Source organism: Acipenser ruthenus, chromosome 13 (assembly GCF_902713425.1).
Source record: "Acipenser ruthenus chromosome 13, fAciRut3.2 maternal haplotype, whole genome shotgun sequence".
In the NCBI taxonomy this organism is placed as follows: Eukaryota; Metazoa; Chordata; class Actinopteri; order Acipenseriformes; family Acipenseridae; genus Acipenser; species Acipenser ruthenus.
Window position 1 is genome coordinate 23731996 of NC_081201.1, and position 19361 is coordinate 23751356.

The window sequence follows — 19361 nt, forward strand, 5'->3', positions numbered from 1 at the left end:
TTGCACTTCATTAGCAGTTTTAAAGAAATACATGCTATAGCAAATGTATGCACTTTTGGTATAAAATATGATCTCTGGTAATACTTTAGGTTTCTGTGTCTTTTTTCAGGACATTTGTTGCAGTTCATTTCACCTCAGCAGTGTCTTCTGGGTAAAGGCATGGTACTCGCTGAACACATGTCAGTCAATAGGAAGAGCAGCTTATTGTTTTTTTGGAGATGGGGGCAAATTCCTCCTCCCGGGGAATTGACCAAGCAAGTACAACACTAACTGAAAGCATGGCTTACAAACAGAAATGTCTTTAACTGATTGCTGTACCATATATAATGTTTTCAAATATAAAAATATATGTTTACTATAGCATGGGCAGCAGTGTGGAGTGGTGGTTAGGGCTCTGGACTCTTGACCGGAGGGTCGTGGGTGCAATCCCAGGTGGGGGACACTGCTGCTGTACCCTTGAGCAAGGTACTTTACCTAGATTGCTCCAGTAAAAACCCAACTGTATAAATGGGTAATTGTATGTAAAAATAATGTGATATCTTGTAACAATTGTAAGTCGCCCTGGATAAGGGCGTCTGCTAAGAAATTAATAATAATAGCATGTGTATTTCTTTAAAAAAAAAACTACACTTTTGAGGCCTATATAATGAATGGAAGTGCACAGCAGGTATGGTTTATGGAAATATTTAGTTAGCTACAATCACAGATTATAAAGACTTCAGTGAAGTCCCCCTTATTTCTCCTTTGTTCTAGGCTAAATAAATTGAGTTCCTTCAACCTATTTTTGTGAATGACATTTGGGTAAGAGGGTAATCAATTTTTAACACCTTTACATTCTACCTTTAATAGAAATACTGTATCCTTTGCTTGTGCTGCTCCACGACAGAATGACTAGTTATGCAGCGGTAACCACATTTGTGGCAAAAACACATCGCTTGGTGTCTGTAAAGGACACTTTTATTTATTGTTTTGATAGTTAACAGCAATGCATGTTTGGATAAAAGGAACACATGATATATCCTCAAAAACATCAAAGTTGATCAGTGTAAGCTGAATTCAAACTGACAGGCCAAAAACATGGTATGTGGTCTCATGCTGTTTCATGTTGTGTGCAGAAATGATGAGAAAGCAGAAGGATTATTGACTTCACAAAGAGCATGATAAGGGTGCACATGAAACCTGGGTGTTCCTGGAATGGAAGAAACCCTCCACCAGAAAGCACAGCTCTAGTTGCGCATGAGTTATGAGCCCACCCATGTATGCAACATTTTGTGACAAGCAACACAAGTGCTACAGTGGCCCAAATCACTGTATATATTATATTATACTTTGCATTGTGCAGCCAGTAGAGGGCACTAGTGGTGTGTTCCTGCTTAAAAAAACAAAAAAACAAACATCTGTTCACAGAAATGTGATTACACTTCAGGGTCCCTGGCTTCAACAGCCAGTCCAGAAAACAGTCCTCTCCTGCTGTATCAGAGCAATCTTCTTGGAACTGCACTATGTCAGAAGTACAGATACAAAATTACTTGAACACAACTTCAACAAATTAAAGAACCACTTCCTCATGTTTGTGGTGAGATTACATTACCTACGAGACAAGGTACGTTTGTTGCTACTTATAAGGCATAGACAGAATGTGTTGTTTAAGTATGTGCACATGTACATTTAAATGCCATGATGCAGTATGGATTTACATTCCACTGTGTGTGTGTGTGTGTGTGTGTGTGTGTGTGTGTGTGTATTCATGTACAGAATTTGTATTTACTGTACAGGTATTTTTTAGTATGCATATAAATGTAGTATGTCTGCCTTTATATTCAATAAAACACTCAATGGTGAAATTAGTAGTAATACTTAAATAGTAATACTAAAATAAAGAATGGACTTTCTTTAAGTTCTGCTACATGTCTATCTATTGTATAATAGGGTCTAGCACAGTATACACTTAGATACCGGTATGCAAAAAATGCAGTTACGCTGCAGTTACAAATATAAGAATACAAGGTGTGTATACAAATAGCTATATACACGTAGTGTAAAATGTAATTCCTAAAAATGTAATAGTGTATTGTAACAGAATATGTCTACACTTTTGTTTTTCATTTGGGTCTAAATAAAGATATGCCTCGATAAGCTGACTTACCTGGGGGACATAGATCCAATGCCTTAGCCTCCTGTGGGAATGAAATATTTGTTGATGTACTTGAGTGACACAAGTAATTGCAAAAACAGAAATCTCTCTTGCCTGTTTCAATCAAAACATCTGTCATTTCTCAAAAGATGCTGTCGATATATATATATATATATATATATATATATATATAGAGAGAGAGAGAGAGAGAGAGAGAGCGAGAGAGAGAGAGCGAGAGAGAGAGCGAGAGAGAGAGAGAGAGAGAGAGAGAGAGAGAATGAGAACCTAAATGTTGTCCAGACTTTCTGTTGGGTCTCGGTTGCGTGAACAAAGTAAAGTAACATCTTTGCATTTGTGTGGAAAGACGTGATACATTTTCAATGCAATAAACTGAAATCCACTTTTTAAAAAATATTATAAGCGTATTACAGTTTAAATATGTCCGAAGTTGTCAACTTGTACTGTAAACCCAAACTGACACTACAGTATAAGCTTTAAAGGAATTTCTTGTAAAACAGCATATTCAGATAATATATGTTTTGTTAATGTCTAATTGTTTACACCTTTCACCTGCGGGGAAGCAGGTGTGTGTCTGTTAGCTGGCTGGCATGTTTCAAGGACGGGTACATTGAAAAAAAATTTTGGAAATGTAAACGCACAAAATGTTTAACTGTTTAACGTAGAAAAATCCACTAATTAATTATATTTTAGATTTAATGTGAACATGATTGAGGCAAGGTGGAGCCGTGGGAACGAACACAACACATTATTTCTTGTGAAACTGGCCGAGGTCTTCTGGACTCTATATGACTTGGTCATCTACGAGAGTTCATCACAACGTTTTGGATTGCTGTCCTGTAGGATGGATCTGCTATCCTGTAGGGTGGATCCTTGAATAATTAACTGGTATCCAGATGGCAAGACACATCTTTGTTGAATACTGTGTTAATGCTTTTTACATATGGTACCAGGTAGGTGAACGGATGCAACAGCAATGAATTGTACCTGCAGTATAAGGAGCAGGCGTTCACAAGATGAGAGAATGCTTTGGTGTTAGCAGTGTTAAGAACATTGGGAATATGAAAAGAGGATTAGGATATCCTTCTGCTAGACACAAACCTTGCCATCTTTACAGCAGGTAATTTGAAGGGCCTGTTTAGAAATTGATGTAATTGTGAAGACGTTTATGATGCGCAGTCTCAGTCACCAGACTAGTCTGTACCTCATGAATTGGAAATTAATAAGTGTGGACTAGCTCTGATATCGAACCTATAAAAAACAGTTACCCCAGTTGTGTCTGAAGCAGTCTAATTATTATTATTATTATTTATTTCTTAGCAGACACCCTTATCCAGGGCAACTTACAATTGTTACAAGATATCACATTATTTTTACATACAATTACGTTATTTTTACATACAATTACCCATTTATACAGTTGGGTTTTTACTGGAGCAATCTAGGTAAAGTACCTTGCTCAAGGGTACAGCAGCAGTGTCCCCCACCTGGGATTGAACCCACGACACTCCATGCTGCCTAATTAACTAGCATCCCAAACATTTCACCTACATTTGAGCCTGTGAAATAATTGTGGAGTGCAATGCAAGTCATACAGCTTGCTGGTTGAAATCTGTAATTCTGATTTGTATATCTTGTCGATTGGTGTTCCCCCTCCCTGGGGCTAAGGAGGAAAACTGTCAGAGTTTGGCTCTATTCATTGTCCCACAGTGACCCCAACTGGTCAGATACCAGATGAGCTCAAACTGGCCTCCAGGGATAGCTTGGCAACATCCCTTATGAAGGTTCACCATAGTAAAATGTGCATGCTATTTAGAAGTTGTGCTATGCTTTCCCCATCGTTATACAATGCATTTACTGGTACTATTTTCTAACGTGGTTTACCATTGTATTTTTTTTAATATGCTTTACCATACCTCTCTGGGCTTTACAATACCTGACCATGCTTTATCATGCTTTCACTATACTTTATTACACTTTGATACGCTTTCACTTGTAGCCCTTTATAAGGGATCTACTGCTTTGTTTTCTCTGGAGAAGGGGGCGAGACCGCAGAAACTGAGGTTTACCCGTTGATTTCCAGTCCTATTGAGTCAGTTTGTGGGTTTCAAACTGGGAAAAAAGGATCACATTACATTTAAAAAAGGGCAGAAGAATAGCATACTGTAGGTTTGTTGTGTAAGGCAGGGTTTAAAATTATTTTTTAAAGCAAAAACATCATTAACTAAAAATGATTTATTGAAGATGTAGGCTGCAGAATGCCAAGCTCAGGCATGTGTGAACGAATGCAGTAACTCATGCATAATTCATGCACCTCAAACATTAAAAAGAAATACTTCCGAAAGATGCTGTACAGACAGCACTAAATACCAAAGTCTATGCTGTGGTTCAAACTTCACCTAATGGGGAGACAGGACAGTTCAGTCGTGGAGGTTGCCTTCAAGGTGGCGGGGGTTCACTATTCCTGGGGTGCTTGCCCACCACGGTTTATTGCACTCGTTATGAGATTCAATGTCAGCTAGCTCAGCATGTGAGGATAAACGATGAGCTAGTCTTGCACATCAAGGACCTATTTCCCACTGTGCTGAAATAATAAGGCATGCCTTATTCATTTAGTAACACTTTAGTTTAGATATTCGTTATATATATATTTTTTTGTAATGGGACCTTTTAATACATTTTTAAGAGCTGTTTTAAGGAATGTTTTGTTATAAACTTTTCCCCTGATTTGATTTGATTACTGTGTTTACTTTTCATTTGTTTAGAGAGAGACTATTAGTTTATTCTATTTTATACGTACTTTAACATTAAGTGATTGTTGAAATGACAATCCTTAAAAATCTGTGTTTTGTAAAAAGGGACCAGTATATACTATAATTATTATTATTATTATTATTATTATTTATTTCTTAGCAGACACCCTTATCCAGGGCGACTTACAATTGTTACAAGATATCACATTATACATTATTTCACATTATACAGATATCACATTATACAGATATCACATTATTTTTACATACAATTACCCATTTATACAGTTGGGTTTTTACTGGAGCAATCTAGGTAAAGTACCTTGCTCAAGGGTACAACAGCAGTGTCCCCCACTGGGGATTGAACCCACAACCCTCCGGTCAAGAGTCCAGAGCCCTAACCACTACAATAATATAATATAGAGCTCTATTCACAAAGTTTTAGGAGTTATTTAAAGAAAGTTTTCTCAAAGTCTCATGAGTCAAAGCTTTGTGATTAAAGCCCATGGAGGTATATTAGTGCCGAAAATGATATTTTCCGAGTTATTACCTTTAAGACATTTCAGGTTGTTAGGTATTAATTAAATGAAAAAAAAAAACAAAACTACCCCTGTTACACTTGGAAAATACGGGTACCAGCACACCCCTATACTGTATATTATATATATATATATATATATATATATATATATATATAATAAAATGAAATGAAAGAATGCAGTATTCAAATATTGATCAGAATCTTAAGAATTGTTGAGCATGAAAAGCCCAAGACTTAAACATATAAGCAGTTTAAAAAAGCCATCAGATAAATAAGATATGTTTTCTTTAAAGAATGATGGTACTGACTTGTACAATTGTCAGAAGAAAAAGGAAATAACAAAGTAGTGTGGGTATGTGTCAAGGAAAATTCAAGGAAATTCACAATGGTACTTCAGCAATTTTGTGGTTGAATGCCCAGGTTGATGATGTACAGTAACAAGCTTGACTTATTTTCTCTTCAGACTGAAACTTTGCAGAGTCTGCAGTCAAAACAATCTAGTTTGTAAGTGGTCAATCGGGAGAGTGGGAGTAAATAAACTGAACTTGGAAGCTTATTCCAGTATGGATTGTAAAATGGACCGGATCGACTTGAAAAAGCCCCTGGTTCTTTTTGAATCCCCCTGCTGTCAACTAATCTGTTTTACATATGCTGCTAACTGGGTTTTAGGGTTTTAGGGTGAGATTTGATGGGGAGAGGGATGAGGTGGATTTCCCTGGCTCTGCTTTTTTTATCCTTGGATTTTGAATTTACAATGACTTTCTTCGGGAAATTTTAAACATCTGATATTTAAAATTATAAATCTATGCTGCATAATATTTGAGAAAACTCACTTCAAAAAAATATCGGTCTAAGCACTTCAGAACATAAGATCAGGAGCACATTGTATTAACATGATTTAAAAAAAAAAAAAAAAAAAAGGAATGGAGTTTGGTTTCACTGGAGCCGGACCATGAAGTTTGTCTGTATAAAGTGGATCAGGCTCGATTTCCATCCACCCGTCACTGTCATCCAACAGTAGTGCCGTATGCACCATAGCAAGGGAAATTAACCAATGAAAATCAACTATGTCAACGTCAAACAGTTGCTGTATTTAAAACCGATATTTTTTATTATCATTGGAAGTACATACTATACTAAAGAAAAGGGAAATGAAGACAGGACACTAAAAATCCATAGTAGCCCTGGAGCCAAAGACTGGAGCTTTTATCCAACGAGTTACCCACTGAGTCACCCGCTGAGCAGAGTGGAAAAAAAGACCATTATTAACAACAATTAACGTCTGCAGATTAAGCTGGTAAATACGTATGTTGTATTATGTTCTATTTATTGTTGTTACACTCCGTGCAGTTATCAGTGAGGTTATGTGCAACAATGCAAGTACTTGTCATGAGTGCGTTTTAACATTATTTTAGTTGCTGTAAGCATACATAGTTTTTGTTATTGCCTTTTGATACCGTATCCATAAAAATAATAATAACTGCATTTATGGTAGATTTGACAAATGTGTGATTTCTAAAGATTGTTTAGCAATTGATTTGGTATAAATACATAACTTATTGATTCTCTTAACTGTTTAAATGATGTACTACAGATGTATCAAGACTTGCCATGATGTTTTGTTGTTTGTCTATGTTATTGCCCCCACTGGAAATTTGACAAATCGCACCCTGGTTTTACCCAATAGATTTAAACAAATGTATTTTTTAATGAAGTTTTGACTTAACATCCTGTAAGCAAATTTAACCTAAAATGCTGTAAACAGTGATGCAATACCTAATCCTTCAGTGCCAATGTTTTCCCGTAAGGTTCAGTCCTGTAGGACACCACAGTACTGAGTTGCTCCAGCCATTATTTACAAGAGTGACTAAAAATATTTAAAAAGGACAGCTTACAAAAAAAGGGTTCAGATGTATGTCGATTACTTTGATTTCATGGCCAGTAGTGGTTTGCATATTACTTTTGTTGCTGGGCTCAGAGACTCATGTATAGTACTATTCACTTTGATCTAAACCCCCCTGATCCCCACCCCCCCACCCCACATCCCCTTCCTTCCTTAGAAAGGCCAAGGTTCTATTTTCTATCTGACTTGGTTTTCTTTATTCTCTACAGATCATTTCCTTCCAATGGCTTTCATGTCCCCACAATGCTTATAACTGGGAATGTCAAGGCAGTTTTGTGTTTTCTGAATTATTCCTGCCCCCTCTTTCACTGCTAAGGCAGACACCATGAATTGTACCAGACTGCCTGACGTGGACGAGACACCAGTCGTTTTCTTTAGGAATCAGTCTGTCTCCGTCAACAGCACCCACCATGTGTTCCCTCCATTCTTGGAAGACCCTTGCAAGAACTCCACTGGCCTCACGTTCTTCCTGGTGGCCTCCTATTGCACTGTCATGGTTGTTGGGCTGGTGGGCAACATTTGCTTAATCTGTGTAATAGCCAAGCAGAAAGAGAAAGCCAACGTCACTAACATATTAATCGCCAACCTTTCCTTCTCAGACATTATGGTGTGCGCGTTCTGTTTGCCCTTTACTGTGGTCTACACCCTAATGGATTACTGGATTTTTGGGGAGGTCTTGTGCAAGATGATGCCATTTATCCAGTGCATGTCGGTGACAGTGTCTATTCTTTCGCTTGTCCTCATTGCCTTGGAGAGACACCAGCTTATTCTCAACCCTGCTGGTTGGAAACCCACTGTTCCACAGGCATACATGGCAGTGGTGGTGATTTGGATGCTAGCCTGCTTTACCTCACTTCCCTTCTTGGCGTTTCACATTTTGACAGATGAACCCTACAAGAAGCTCTCTTTCCTCATGGCCTCCCTGGCAGACAAGGCTGTCTGCACTGAGAACTGGCCCTCCCACCAACACAAGCTTATCTATACCACCTGGCTGCTGATTTTCCAGTACTGCGCCCCCCTCCTTTTCATCCTGGTGTGCTACCTGAGGATCTACTTCCGCCTGCGCAAGAGGAAGGACATGCTTGACCGGATGTGCGAGGAGAACCGGCGGATGACCCACAGTAAGAGGATAAACATCATGCTGGTGTCCTTGGTCACCGCGTTTTCTGTCTGCTGGCTACCGCTCAACACCTTCAACACCATCGCGGACTGGAATTACGAGGCAGTGATGTACTGCCATCACGACCTAATTTTCTCATTGTGCCACCTAGTGGCCATGGCGTCAACCTGTGTCAACCCTGTCATTTACGGCTTCTTGAATAACAACTTCAAAAAAGAAGTGAAGTCCATTTTTGTGCACTGTAAGTGCAGCACCCTGGAAGAGGATTATGAACACTTTCCTCTTTCCACCATGCACACAGAGATATCAAAGACTTCCCTCCGCTTGAGCTGTAGGAATAACTCAGTATAGCAAGGGGGATATGCCTGCTACTGCAAACCATTATTATTATTTGTTTATTTAGCAGACGCCTTTATCCAAGGCGACTTACAGAGACTAGGGTGTGTGAACTATGCATCAGCTGCAGAGTCACTTACAACTACGTCTCACCTGAAAGACGGAGCACAAGGAGGTTATGTGACTTGCTTAGGGTCACACAATGAGTCAGTAGCTGAGGTGGGATTTGAACCAAGGACCTCCTGGTTCCAAGCCCTTTTCTTTAACCACTGGACCACACAGCCTCCTATGTATAAGTACCAAACTCTGAATGTATATATTAATAAAGAAAATACATTACTATACATTTCTGTAAGGTTGATGAATGTACTGTAAGTAGTAAACAATTGTATATTTTAGAGCACTTTAAATTATATGAATTGAGGGTTTGTCCTTAAAATCCTTCTTTGTTCTTTAATTTCAAGTGTGTAAATTAATTATTTGTATGAAAGCTGCATTGTACAATGGATTTGTCAGAATGGAGGCATTGTGTACTTTAGATATTAATCAAATATCTTATTTTAGGAGCAGCCTTTTTACATTTATCTTACTTTTGTATGGTGTGGATGTTGGTTCTATTGCTCTCTAATTGAAAAAGGCCACAGTGTCCCATGATCTGAATGAAATGTTAAGGCTATTCAGTACTGGAACTTCAGATTCTCCAGACAAGCTCAAAGCCATGTAAAGGTAGATTTAAAGAAAATTGATAATTACTCAGTTTTGAAGCAACAGGATCAAGAACCACTTTGGAGTTTAGCAGATACTATTCAGTATTAAGGGGCATATATAAACTTCTATAGATTTTGGGTTAGACTGTTTATGCTCCTTTTGTGAAGAATAATTTACATCATGTATTAATTGAGCATTGCTTCAGTTGAAAAATCACATTTTCAATGCAGGAATGCAACGTATACAAAATGTAACTACTGTGTATGTTCTTCAAGTGTGTTTATCTTATATCAAGTATTCTCAGCCTGGACACAGCATATTGGTCTAGGTTTTTCATTCTTGTTCAAGCTACAGCGTGAATGTGTTTGTTGTACCTGCATTTACTTGCATTATTATATTGCAATTCCAGTTAGATTAAAAGGCTTGCGTCTGGTCTTGTTTTTGGATTTCTGTGGCTAACAGTGGGTAGGATTTTCCACTCTCCCTTATTAGGCTGTTGATATTGGCCATTTGTGCAAGGGACATGCAGCATGGAGATAAATATTGGTTTAAGAGTAAAAATGGAATGAGTAGAATTACACAAGTATTTATAGTGTCAATTTCCCAAATAAACAATTCACATTTCATTTCAGTGGGAAATCTGGACCGCTGTCACTTAACGGTGTACTTAAAGGGGCAACACTTTCCTGAGTGGTTTACAGTCAGTACTGTTGTATTGCAGACTTTGACTCAGGAGCACCACACCATAGTTTACTTCCTGTGTTACAGGTAATACTGTCAATAGAAAATAAGGAGAGGCTCTATTATGTGTAACACAGGAAGTGAAAGCATAGAGGAAACCAAATACTTCCATCAAGCTTACAGTGTTGTGACAGTATGAGCAATGTCTTGAAAATAAAAAGGAATGTTATGCTAATTAGAGGCAATTTAATAAAATGTTGTTTAAAGCTGTGCTTAGTACACCACTGTGGAGTATTTGCCTTTAATATTGTATGTATTTAAAGCACTTCAAGAACCAAATTTGAATGTAACTGTACTTCATAACAAAGTAGAGAGCAGGATTTGATCCTATTACCTTAATGATCAGAGACCAGCTCCATTAGGCTACAGCAACTTGGCATGGCAATCAAATTTCACATTTTCTATCAGTGTGGTTGTTTATATATATAAAAAAAGCTTCCCTGCCAGTTTATCTAAAAAATAAAAAAAAGTTAAAAGCAAAGCTTCGTTTTTTTATATACAGTAGGTGACGATATTATAACCTCACCAAATAGTAAGCTGAAGACATTTGATCAGATCATTTCTACATTTGATCAGATCATTGCTCAATTACATTTGAAAGAAACTCATTCAGCTGTTTTGAAGCAATGGTGGTATTGAAAAAACCTCAACGATGGTTTCCAGGCAGCCCTATTAGATGGAAGTCAAAGTCAAGGTCCCCATTGGTGGCTGGTCTACCTTTCAAGTTCAAGGTAATGAGGTGCACCTGCTGTCCTGTGGAGTGTTCTTTAAGCTGTTGGCTGCTAACTAGTCTGCTGCCAGTGGGACTCATTTATTTATATATTCATGTTATGTTTATGTAGAATTTATGAAAAATATAACTATGATTGAATGTACATCATTAAAATATATTAAGTGTATTAAGTATATCAGACATTATAAAAATAAAAAAATGTGTTTTGGTTTTTATTTTACCAGTAGTTGGCAGCAATAAGTCAACCCCCTTTTTAAAGAAGGAAGGAAAGGGGGATGAGGGTAGGAGAGCTGTATCAATACAGCTAGAGTGTATTCTTGGAGTCTTGCTTGTGCTACTTCTGTTTTCTGTTAGTTAGAGAAAGTGTTTGTTTTACTTTTTGTAGCTTTGTTTTTTTGTGTGTAAATGAAAGTGAGACACACCCAGCCCTTGAACACATAAAAACTCTCTGATGTTGAAGTTGTTAGAAGTTGTGGCTTAAGTAGATGCAACACATTTGTTGTTGGCAAGATTTCTTGTGGACTGCAGAAATAAACAATCTGGCAGGATTTCCTGAAAGCCTATTTTTATACTACATATTTACTTCCTGTGTTACATATAATAGGACCCTACCAATTATACAACCTTACTGTTAAGGCAGGATACACAGATTTCACCTGAGTCAAATAAAAAAGACCAGTACTTGGTCATTCTGTACTGGGGTAAGGGCCACTGGCCTGCCAATGGGAAGATTATATTCTCATCAGTGGTATGTGAGTAGCTAACAGCTGGAGGTATCGATCTTGCTCTCCATCTAGTTTCTGGAAATAAACATATCTGTCCTACTGCGGGATACAGGGACACATTTACAGACATTTTTTTTTTAAATAGCCTTACTTAGTACCCCGTAAAATGAAGTTTCTGCGTGACTTTTCAGATTTTCAGATAAAGGCACAAAATACAAAAGTGGTTCACAGTACTGGAAAATCACGACACATACGGTATGCATTTGTTCACTGTTTTTTATTTGCATTAATTTCCTGTTCTTTATCATTTCATTATGTGACAGCTGTCAAGGCTGATTAGAAGTTGTTTATTATTCATAACAATTATTAAGTTGTAAGTGCATTTTCATTTAGTTGTATGTTATTTGCAATAATTAGCAAGCTGGGTAACAAAAATAACTTAAGTATTGGACCATACAAGTCTCCTGCACATTTATTATACCAAGATAAATGAAAACTTATCACAAAACTTTAAAAAGCACACATCAATAAAACTAAAAACTAATAACAACAGTGTGGTCTGCAAGAAAATGCCAGGTGATTGTTAAACAAATCTCTTTGACCTCAGCACCCATTCCCAAACACCTACCATGAACGTATACTACACTACACACATTAACCATTAGTAGAAAATGAATAAATGAAAAGGTTACATTGCCACTTGTTTTGAATTTAATGAAGAAGGTTGTTCAGTCCTGGCACTTTTGATTCTTATCACAAGCTCAAAGCCAAGTAAACAGATTCAGAGAGCAATGGTAATTATTCAATATTGAACAACAGAACTCATTACCGCTCAGAACCATTGCAAAACCCATACGATAAATAGGAAGGGAATTGGACAAATATCAAAATGACATTTCAATCTTCATACTCATTTAAGTCCTGTGTCTCTTTATCGCAATTTGTTGTTTATATATTGTAAGGGAGCAGGGAGGGGGGTTAAAATTCTTCCTGCCAAAATACACGCTTATTTAATTTGCTAATTGTTTTCTTGTTTTGGCTTTTGGCTTGTCATTGTAAATTAGAGCCAACTGCCAATATTTAAAGGCAGCAGCCAGTCTGCTCGGGGCTGCAGAGTGAAGAAGCCTGATTGTCTATCTGTTTGTCTGTCTGTCTGTCTGTGCATTAGTGAATGCATGTGCCGTATTTAAAAAGGTAGAGTGTGAAACCTTTTTGTTCTGTTTAAAATATAACCTGTGTGTTTTGTTTTATGCCGGTAAACAGCCTAGCTGTCTGGTTGATAGCTAGGAAGTTCCTGTATGTTTAGTAAGCGCTCTGAAGGAGCTAGGTTTTTTTTTTTTTTTTTTGTTTTTTGTATTATTAAAAGTCTGCGTAAGCGCTTAAAACCTCAAGTTTTGTGTCGAGTCTACATTTTTATAGGGGCAAACAAACATGAGTGAAAGAATATTACGTATTAATTCTGCTAGTGTTAATCAATTACTGCTGAACCGGAACCACATTTTCAATTACAGTCCAATACAGGTTGTTGCTGTTTAGAATTTTTTATGGATAGAGATTATGATTGGTTAGAATGTCATCTGATATTCCAGTAACAAACAGGGCAAAGCTTGGAACATGGTGCTGCCCTAGCTTTCATAATAAAGACAGGATGCCAGCTGGTGACATTACCTGAGGAAGAGCTTGTTGCAAAGGAGAAGGAGAGGGAGGGGGAGAAGTGTGTCAAATAAGCGACAATGAAGCAAGAGGTAGGTGAGCTTAACCCTCTCATGTATGGCAACCTCATAAGGGGACGGATAACTTTCTTCTGGTCTTTATATGGGGACATGTGGAAGACCCAAATGCATGATGACCTCATATGAGGATGCCATTTTTTCCCTGTATAAAGCAATGGAAAAAAAAACCTACAAAATTCCAATGAAAAATATTTATTATGTATCCATTTATGTCAGCTTTTTTCAATATTTCATGCATGAAGGAGCTGAATACCCATCAACTGGTTACTTCGTCTGTCTGGAATTCCATTTTCATGGATTTATTAAGAACACCAGTAGTGTGTAGCATGAATACAGTAATTATATTTATATTAGCTTTTTGGCTGTGGTCTGCAGGGGAATCTCTAAACACTGGGGTGGTCCATTTGAGAACCATTGTTCTGCATTTGCCTAGCAAATCTGTTTCTTATGATTTTACCACACAATTGTACTGTATTTTTTAACATGTTCTCATGTGTGTGCAGGCCTTTATATGCCAAGCCTCAACTCAAGCAAGCTCCAATTCAGCAAAGCCTGGTTCTGGTTCAGAAAGCAGAAATAAAGCAGACCTGAAAAGACAGAAAGTTATTTACTTTTGCCCTGCTGCATGCGTGAGCTGTCATATAAAAAAAGGTCTTCCTTTTCTTATTTTGTGTTACCATGTATAACCTTGGAGGGTAAATGAGTAAACTTTTTAATGATGTTTTTCTTTGTTTGTTACCAGTGTTATTTTCTGCATTCACTTAATTAGAGGCGTCATGCCAAGCCTAATTGTTAATAAATAAATAAATAAATAATTTTATTTTCTGTTTACATATTTACAGGGAATTTTATTCTAAAATAAACTCAGTGTTTGGCTAAGGATAGTGTTACTCTTTCAGTATTGTCCCACTTAAATTACTAAACGCTAATAAATTACTAAAGCTTATAAAATAATGTATAATTTCTCTATTAGAAAAAGTTTGAATGTTTTTAGGTTTACATTTAGGTATAGTATATGGATTTGAGTTAGTTGTGCAAAGTTTATGCAAAAGTAAATCAAACATCAGTAAGATACGTGCCTGCTTTTTGGCTTCCAAAGACCACCCTGAGCTGCATTTGGAATCTGCAGGTCCCAGCTGCTGTGCTAATTTCTCAGCTTTGTATCTTACAGTGGTCCCAGACACAGGCACATTCTGATCACAGGCATTTTTAAAGCAGAAAAGCAAGACGTTCTTATCATCAGGGTATTCAGCAAATTGGAAATACTGATGACTTGCATACACAGTTTACTGTTCATAGGCCTGTATTATTGTATCCCCTTTTTTCAGAGAGTTCATGGGAATGTTAATCTGCAGCAACATCTTTCTTTTTCTTGTACTGTGGTGCATTATCCACAGCTTTCAATACTCCCACTTTTGACTGCAAGAATAATGCAGGTTTTTGTACTGGTCACTCACTTCAGTGTTTCATGGAAATGGCATCGATACGTGACCATGTAGAAAATTCAAAGTATCAAGAAATTAGTTTAATCAGAGTTCATTTGAATGAGAATTGACTGTATTTATATATCTGTTATGTATCATATATGTTGTATATCTGTTAATAAAGCTAATTTGTTATCATTTGTGCCCTGCATTTTTCTAGCTGGGACATTCCATTTACATAATGTAGCAGAAGCTATATAATGTACATTGTGTCATTTAGTTGCATTTGATAAAAAAAATGACCTGCATCAATTATTATCAGAAGAAGCAATCTTGCAATGAAATGAGCAGTGGCTTCTGTACAGTATATGGCCATTCGTGAAATTGGAGTAAAGTTGGCTTGGAGGAATTTGAAACATACCGCTGTGATGGCTGCAACCATGAGGACACAACAGCATAACTGAATTTACAACAGACTGCCAAAGGCTGGTGGCAACCACATCACACAAGATGTGTTCTAAAGACCCAAGTATGGCATGTTCGGTTTATTAATTCCCTGTTTCATTCTTGCATGCTGTTCTTTTTTGTGGTAACCCCTTGGGTACCCATGGATGTTTACAAAAAAAGGCTTCTTCTTTGTCAAACAGCGTTCTAAATAAAACTTATCAAGGAGCCCTTTCTATTTCTAGAAACACATTGCCTTTGCTGAATCCAGATCACAGCAATTTGTTTTTCAACATATTCCCAATAGTAGTTTTGATATTATTTATTCACACATCATAGGCAAATAAACTAGTGAATTGCTTTTTTCAGCTTTTACTCAGGAACATTCACCAGGTAAAACAGATTTGTTCTTCTAAATATTGCAGCGTATGCTGTTCATGCTCCCTCCTGCAACAATGCTGGTGCTCTGATTGAAATAAGTGGCATATTGTGGGAACATTATATGTTCGCTAAATGTAATTAAAGTTGTATACGTTATATGTTTAAACTGTACAAAGGCTGTGCCAACAAAAACATACAAGAAAAGTAAACAGCAACTGTTTTTCCTGCCCGATGTCACAGATGCTGCAGTGACTGTCATTTACTGTCCCGGATGTACCTTATTTGCACAAAATATCTATCTGTGGAATGCCTCCTCAATACCTTGTAAAAGGAACTCCATTCTAACAGGATCCGTTATACAGGGAGTGCACCTGTATAACGCTGTGTTACACAGCAAAAGTAACATAATTCATTTCTTGTAAAATTTGCTCGGTGCTTTGTAACACATTAAGTCTGCTTGACCTAACCTCAGTATTTGCAACACTGTTATTTTCATTTACATTTTAAATAACACAACCATGCAGATGTTTGATTTTTTTGTTTTATTAAAGCAAAAACAATTTAAATTTAAATTAATCAGATAAGAAGCTTGACAGAATAAAATGACAAACACATTAAATCTTGCAGACATAATCGAGAAATAAGTTTCTGACAAACCAAGCAGTGGCATTAGCTAAATTAAGACACACATCATTCACTGCAGCTTTTAATAATGGCACATTACAGCAAATGTAATCAGGAAATACAGCTAAGTTATAGTATATATGCTGATTAAGAGAAGAATAACATTTGATTCTTTTAGGGATAATTTATGGAAAAGGGCACTGCTAGCAACAAGAATTGGGGTTGTGATTTATTAGTTAAAATTGAGCATGCACTCTGTCACAATCTATTTAATAGTGATACAAATGTTTCTTTTGCACTGTCAGTTACTGAGAGCACCAGTGTCTTACACAGTAAAGGCAGGACCAAGTGCAGGGTGAGTCACACCATCAGGAGCTTTCTTCAGCTGGGAGTCCACAGGCAGCTGTGCATTGGCTTGGGCACTCTCTTTGGTTGGTGCAGAAAATTGTCTTCACCTCATTGCAATTCAGAAACCCCCACTGGTTAGGCACCCCTTGAGTCCAGGCTGGAGATTCCCCAGACTGGACCTTTACCTCCAGGTCAGTGGCTTGGTAACATACGTTTTTCATTTCACTCCAGTCCTCCCCTTCATCACATTTGCAACTGAATTTCACTCCTTGAGGCAGGCAAAGCTCACCACAAAGCCTTGAAAGCTCAGCCTGTTGTGTTTTGTTTGTGTAATTATGAATTGGTAAAATTATTTTTTAATTAATACAACTGTTAAAATACATGGCTTCCTTAGTTATGCTGCTAACTTAGCAAACAAGTGATAAAAATGCAATACCTTATTTGGACTGTGATATATGTTTTCTGTAACTTAAAGCCTAACCCAGTATTTTACAAACAAAAACGTGAACTTTGTTAAATCACTCAGTTGAGCTGATGTAAAGCATGGACTGCTGGGACTAAATAGTGTAGGATAGAACAGCAGCCCTAGAGAAAGTCAAAGACAATGCTACTGCTTCCAGTGCTCTTGCTGTGGATCAATGCTTGGTGTATGACTGTGAGGGATAACAATGATTTTAGTGCCACAAGAACAGATGCAAGGTGAATATAATAAAGCAATCTGTTTCCTAAAACAACTTACCCTCCACCATAACAGATACACAGATACAGTAAATGTTCCTGTCTGATGCTTTAACCTGAAAATGTTGTTTCTCTGATTTTGAAATTTCGAAGCAGAAATGAGAAGAGCCTGGATAGAAACATCACATTATATATACAAAAAAATTGGCTATGTTTCAAAAAGTTGCTGGTACAGTATATGGTTAAGTGTTCTTGACTGGACAATGGCTTACTGTGGTTGGTGATGGTCAGAACATGTGAAACGCTCATGTAATTAAGTCAGTTAATTGAATAAATCAGTATTTCATTAGTTCAACATTAATTACTGTTGGTTAGTAACTAGAAAGAGGCATTTTACTTGACCTATTGTGAGCCAGGAAAGAGGAACTGCATGTTTTTTTTTTATTTATTTTTAATTTTTATTTTATTAATTGGTGGGTGTATTTGTGAGGACTGCAGCTGTGTCAGTTAAATTAATTGTAATTCCTGTTGGGATTAAAAGCCCATTCCCCAAACTGTGATGTCCAGCTGTGTAACAGTGAAGCGGGGAGACAGGGCCCCTGCCCTGCCCCTGCCACAGCAACATACTCGTGGGCTGTAGGTTGTTTTCAAACTTTGTATTTAAAGGGTCATTCCCTTCACATGCAGCATGTACTGTATTACAACCCACCTGTCTCCAGATAGGACTCTACAACCTGTATTACAACCCACCTGTCTCCAGATAGGAATCTACAACCTGTATTACAACCCACCTGTCTCCAGATAGGACTCTACAGCCTGTATTACAACCCACCTGACTCCAGATAGGATTCCACAACCAACCATGGTATAATTTTGTTGTTACCCAGCCAGTGAAACCTATCTAGCCTTTTTGGCTAAAATAACCGCACTGACAACAAGAGGGCTTTTTAGTTTACTCAAATGAAAAAGATGACTACAAAGTAGCAAAGAAATTGCTAAAGATTTTAGAAAGAAACTACTTCAGTAAAGAAACTACTTCAGTAAAGTTTCCCTAAGCATTTTGTTTAATGTATTTTATTGCATTTTGGCTGTAAGTTTTACAGAAGGAAAAAAATGTGTACACTTCCTAAATGGGATGCTTCTAAATCAAGAGAAATATTGTGGAGCTCAATGAGCCATCTACGGCTCAAGAGACAGTCGTTGGACTGCCCTAATTAACAGGAAAATGATAAGGTAAGTATGAAGATACAATTTGAAGCTTGGTTAAATATTGGTGACAAACCTAAGGTGTGAACGACAATAAATGAAACAAAAACACACTTTCCATGTGCAGGGTCTCAGCCTTGCCACAGGTATAACTAATGTACATCATATTACTCCTCCACTAACTTGCCTACTGTGACAGGGAGAACCATGTGGCTGGTTCTTGCTCAAATGTGAGCAGATGGGACACTGAACAAGAGATGTGTTGCTAGGCAACCAATTGAGCAGTTAGGCTCGCCCGGTGCTGAGATGATCTGGAGGTCCGGATTGGCTGGGGGACATGCTCGGGGAGGCTGTGCACAGCTCAAAAGGCATCTGCGCCACAGCTCGAGGTGACTGCACCACCATGCTACACAGAGGGGTGCTTTGTTTATATCAAGGAGGCGAGCATCCGCTCTGTAGGATAACTACTACAAAACCCTTCAACTGCAAGACGGTGCCTGTGAGGCACTGCTCAGCCAGGACTGTCGTAAAGACCCAGAGTCGTTGGGAGGCAGAGACTTTGGGAGCAACAGCAATAGGCTAGTTTAGGGGATGTTGATCTGTGACAGAGATCGAATGGTTCTTGGTGTTAGATCTCCCTCCCGACCTGTCAGGGCACTGTGTAAAAGGAACAGAGTACCCTGGACTGGATGGCCCGACAAATCATTCCCAGGGTTAGGCGTTAGAAAGGGGGCAGAGCTACGGTACACTAAATCATCGACCCGGAAGGGAAATGCAGCTGCGGATTGGAGGAGCAGTTGCAATCATTAAC

At 37.8% G+C, this 19361-nt stretch overlaps 1 protein-coding gene across 2 annotated transcripts; it reads left to right on the forward strand.

Annotated features, from left to right (window-relative positions):
* Window positions 1-1437: 1437 nt before the first annotated feature.
* On the forward strand, window positions 1438-14991 carry LOC117417928 (neuropeptide Y receptor type 4-2-like). 2 transcript variants are annotated; one of them, XM_034030344.3, is made up of 2 exons: window positions 1438-1603; window positions 7559-14991. In XM_034030344.3, the coding sequence occupies exon 2, from the start codon at window positions 7675-7677 to the stop codon at window positions 8818-8820; it is 1146 nt and encodes a 381-aa protein (XP_033886235.2). In that variant the 5' UTR covers window positions 1438-1603; window positions 7559-7674; the 3' UTR covers window positions 8821-14991. The 2 variants fall into 2 exon arrangements, with proteins under 2 accessions (XP_033886235.2, XP_033886236.2); XM_034030345.3 differs by lacking the exon at window positions 1438-1603 and adding an exon at window positions 5701-6743.
* Window positions 14992-19361: the final 4370 nt, after the last annotated feature.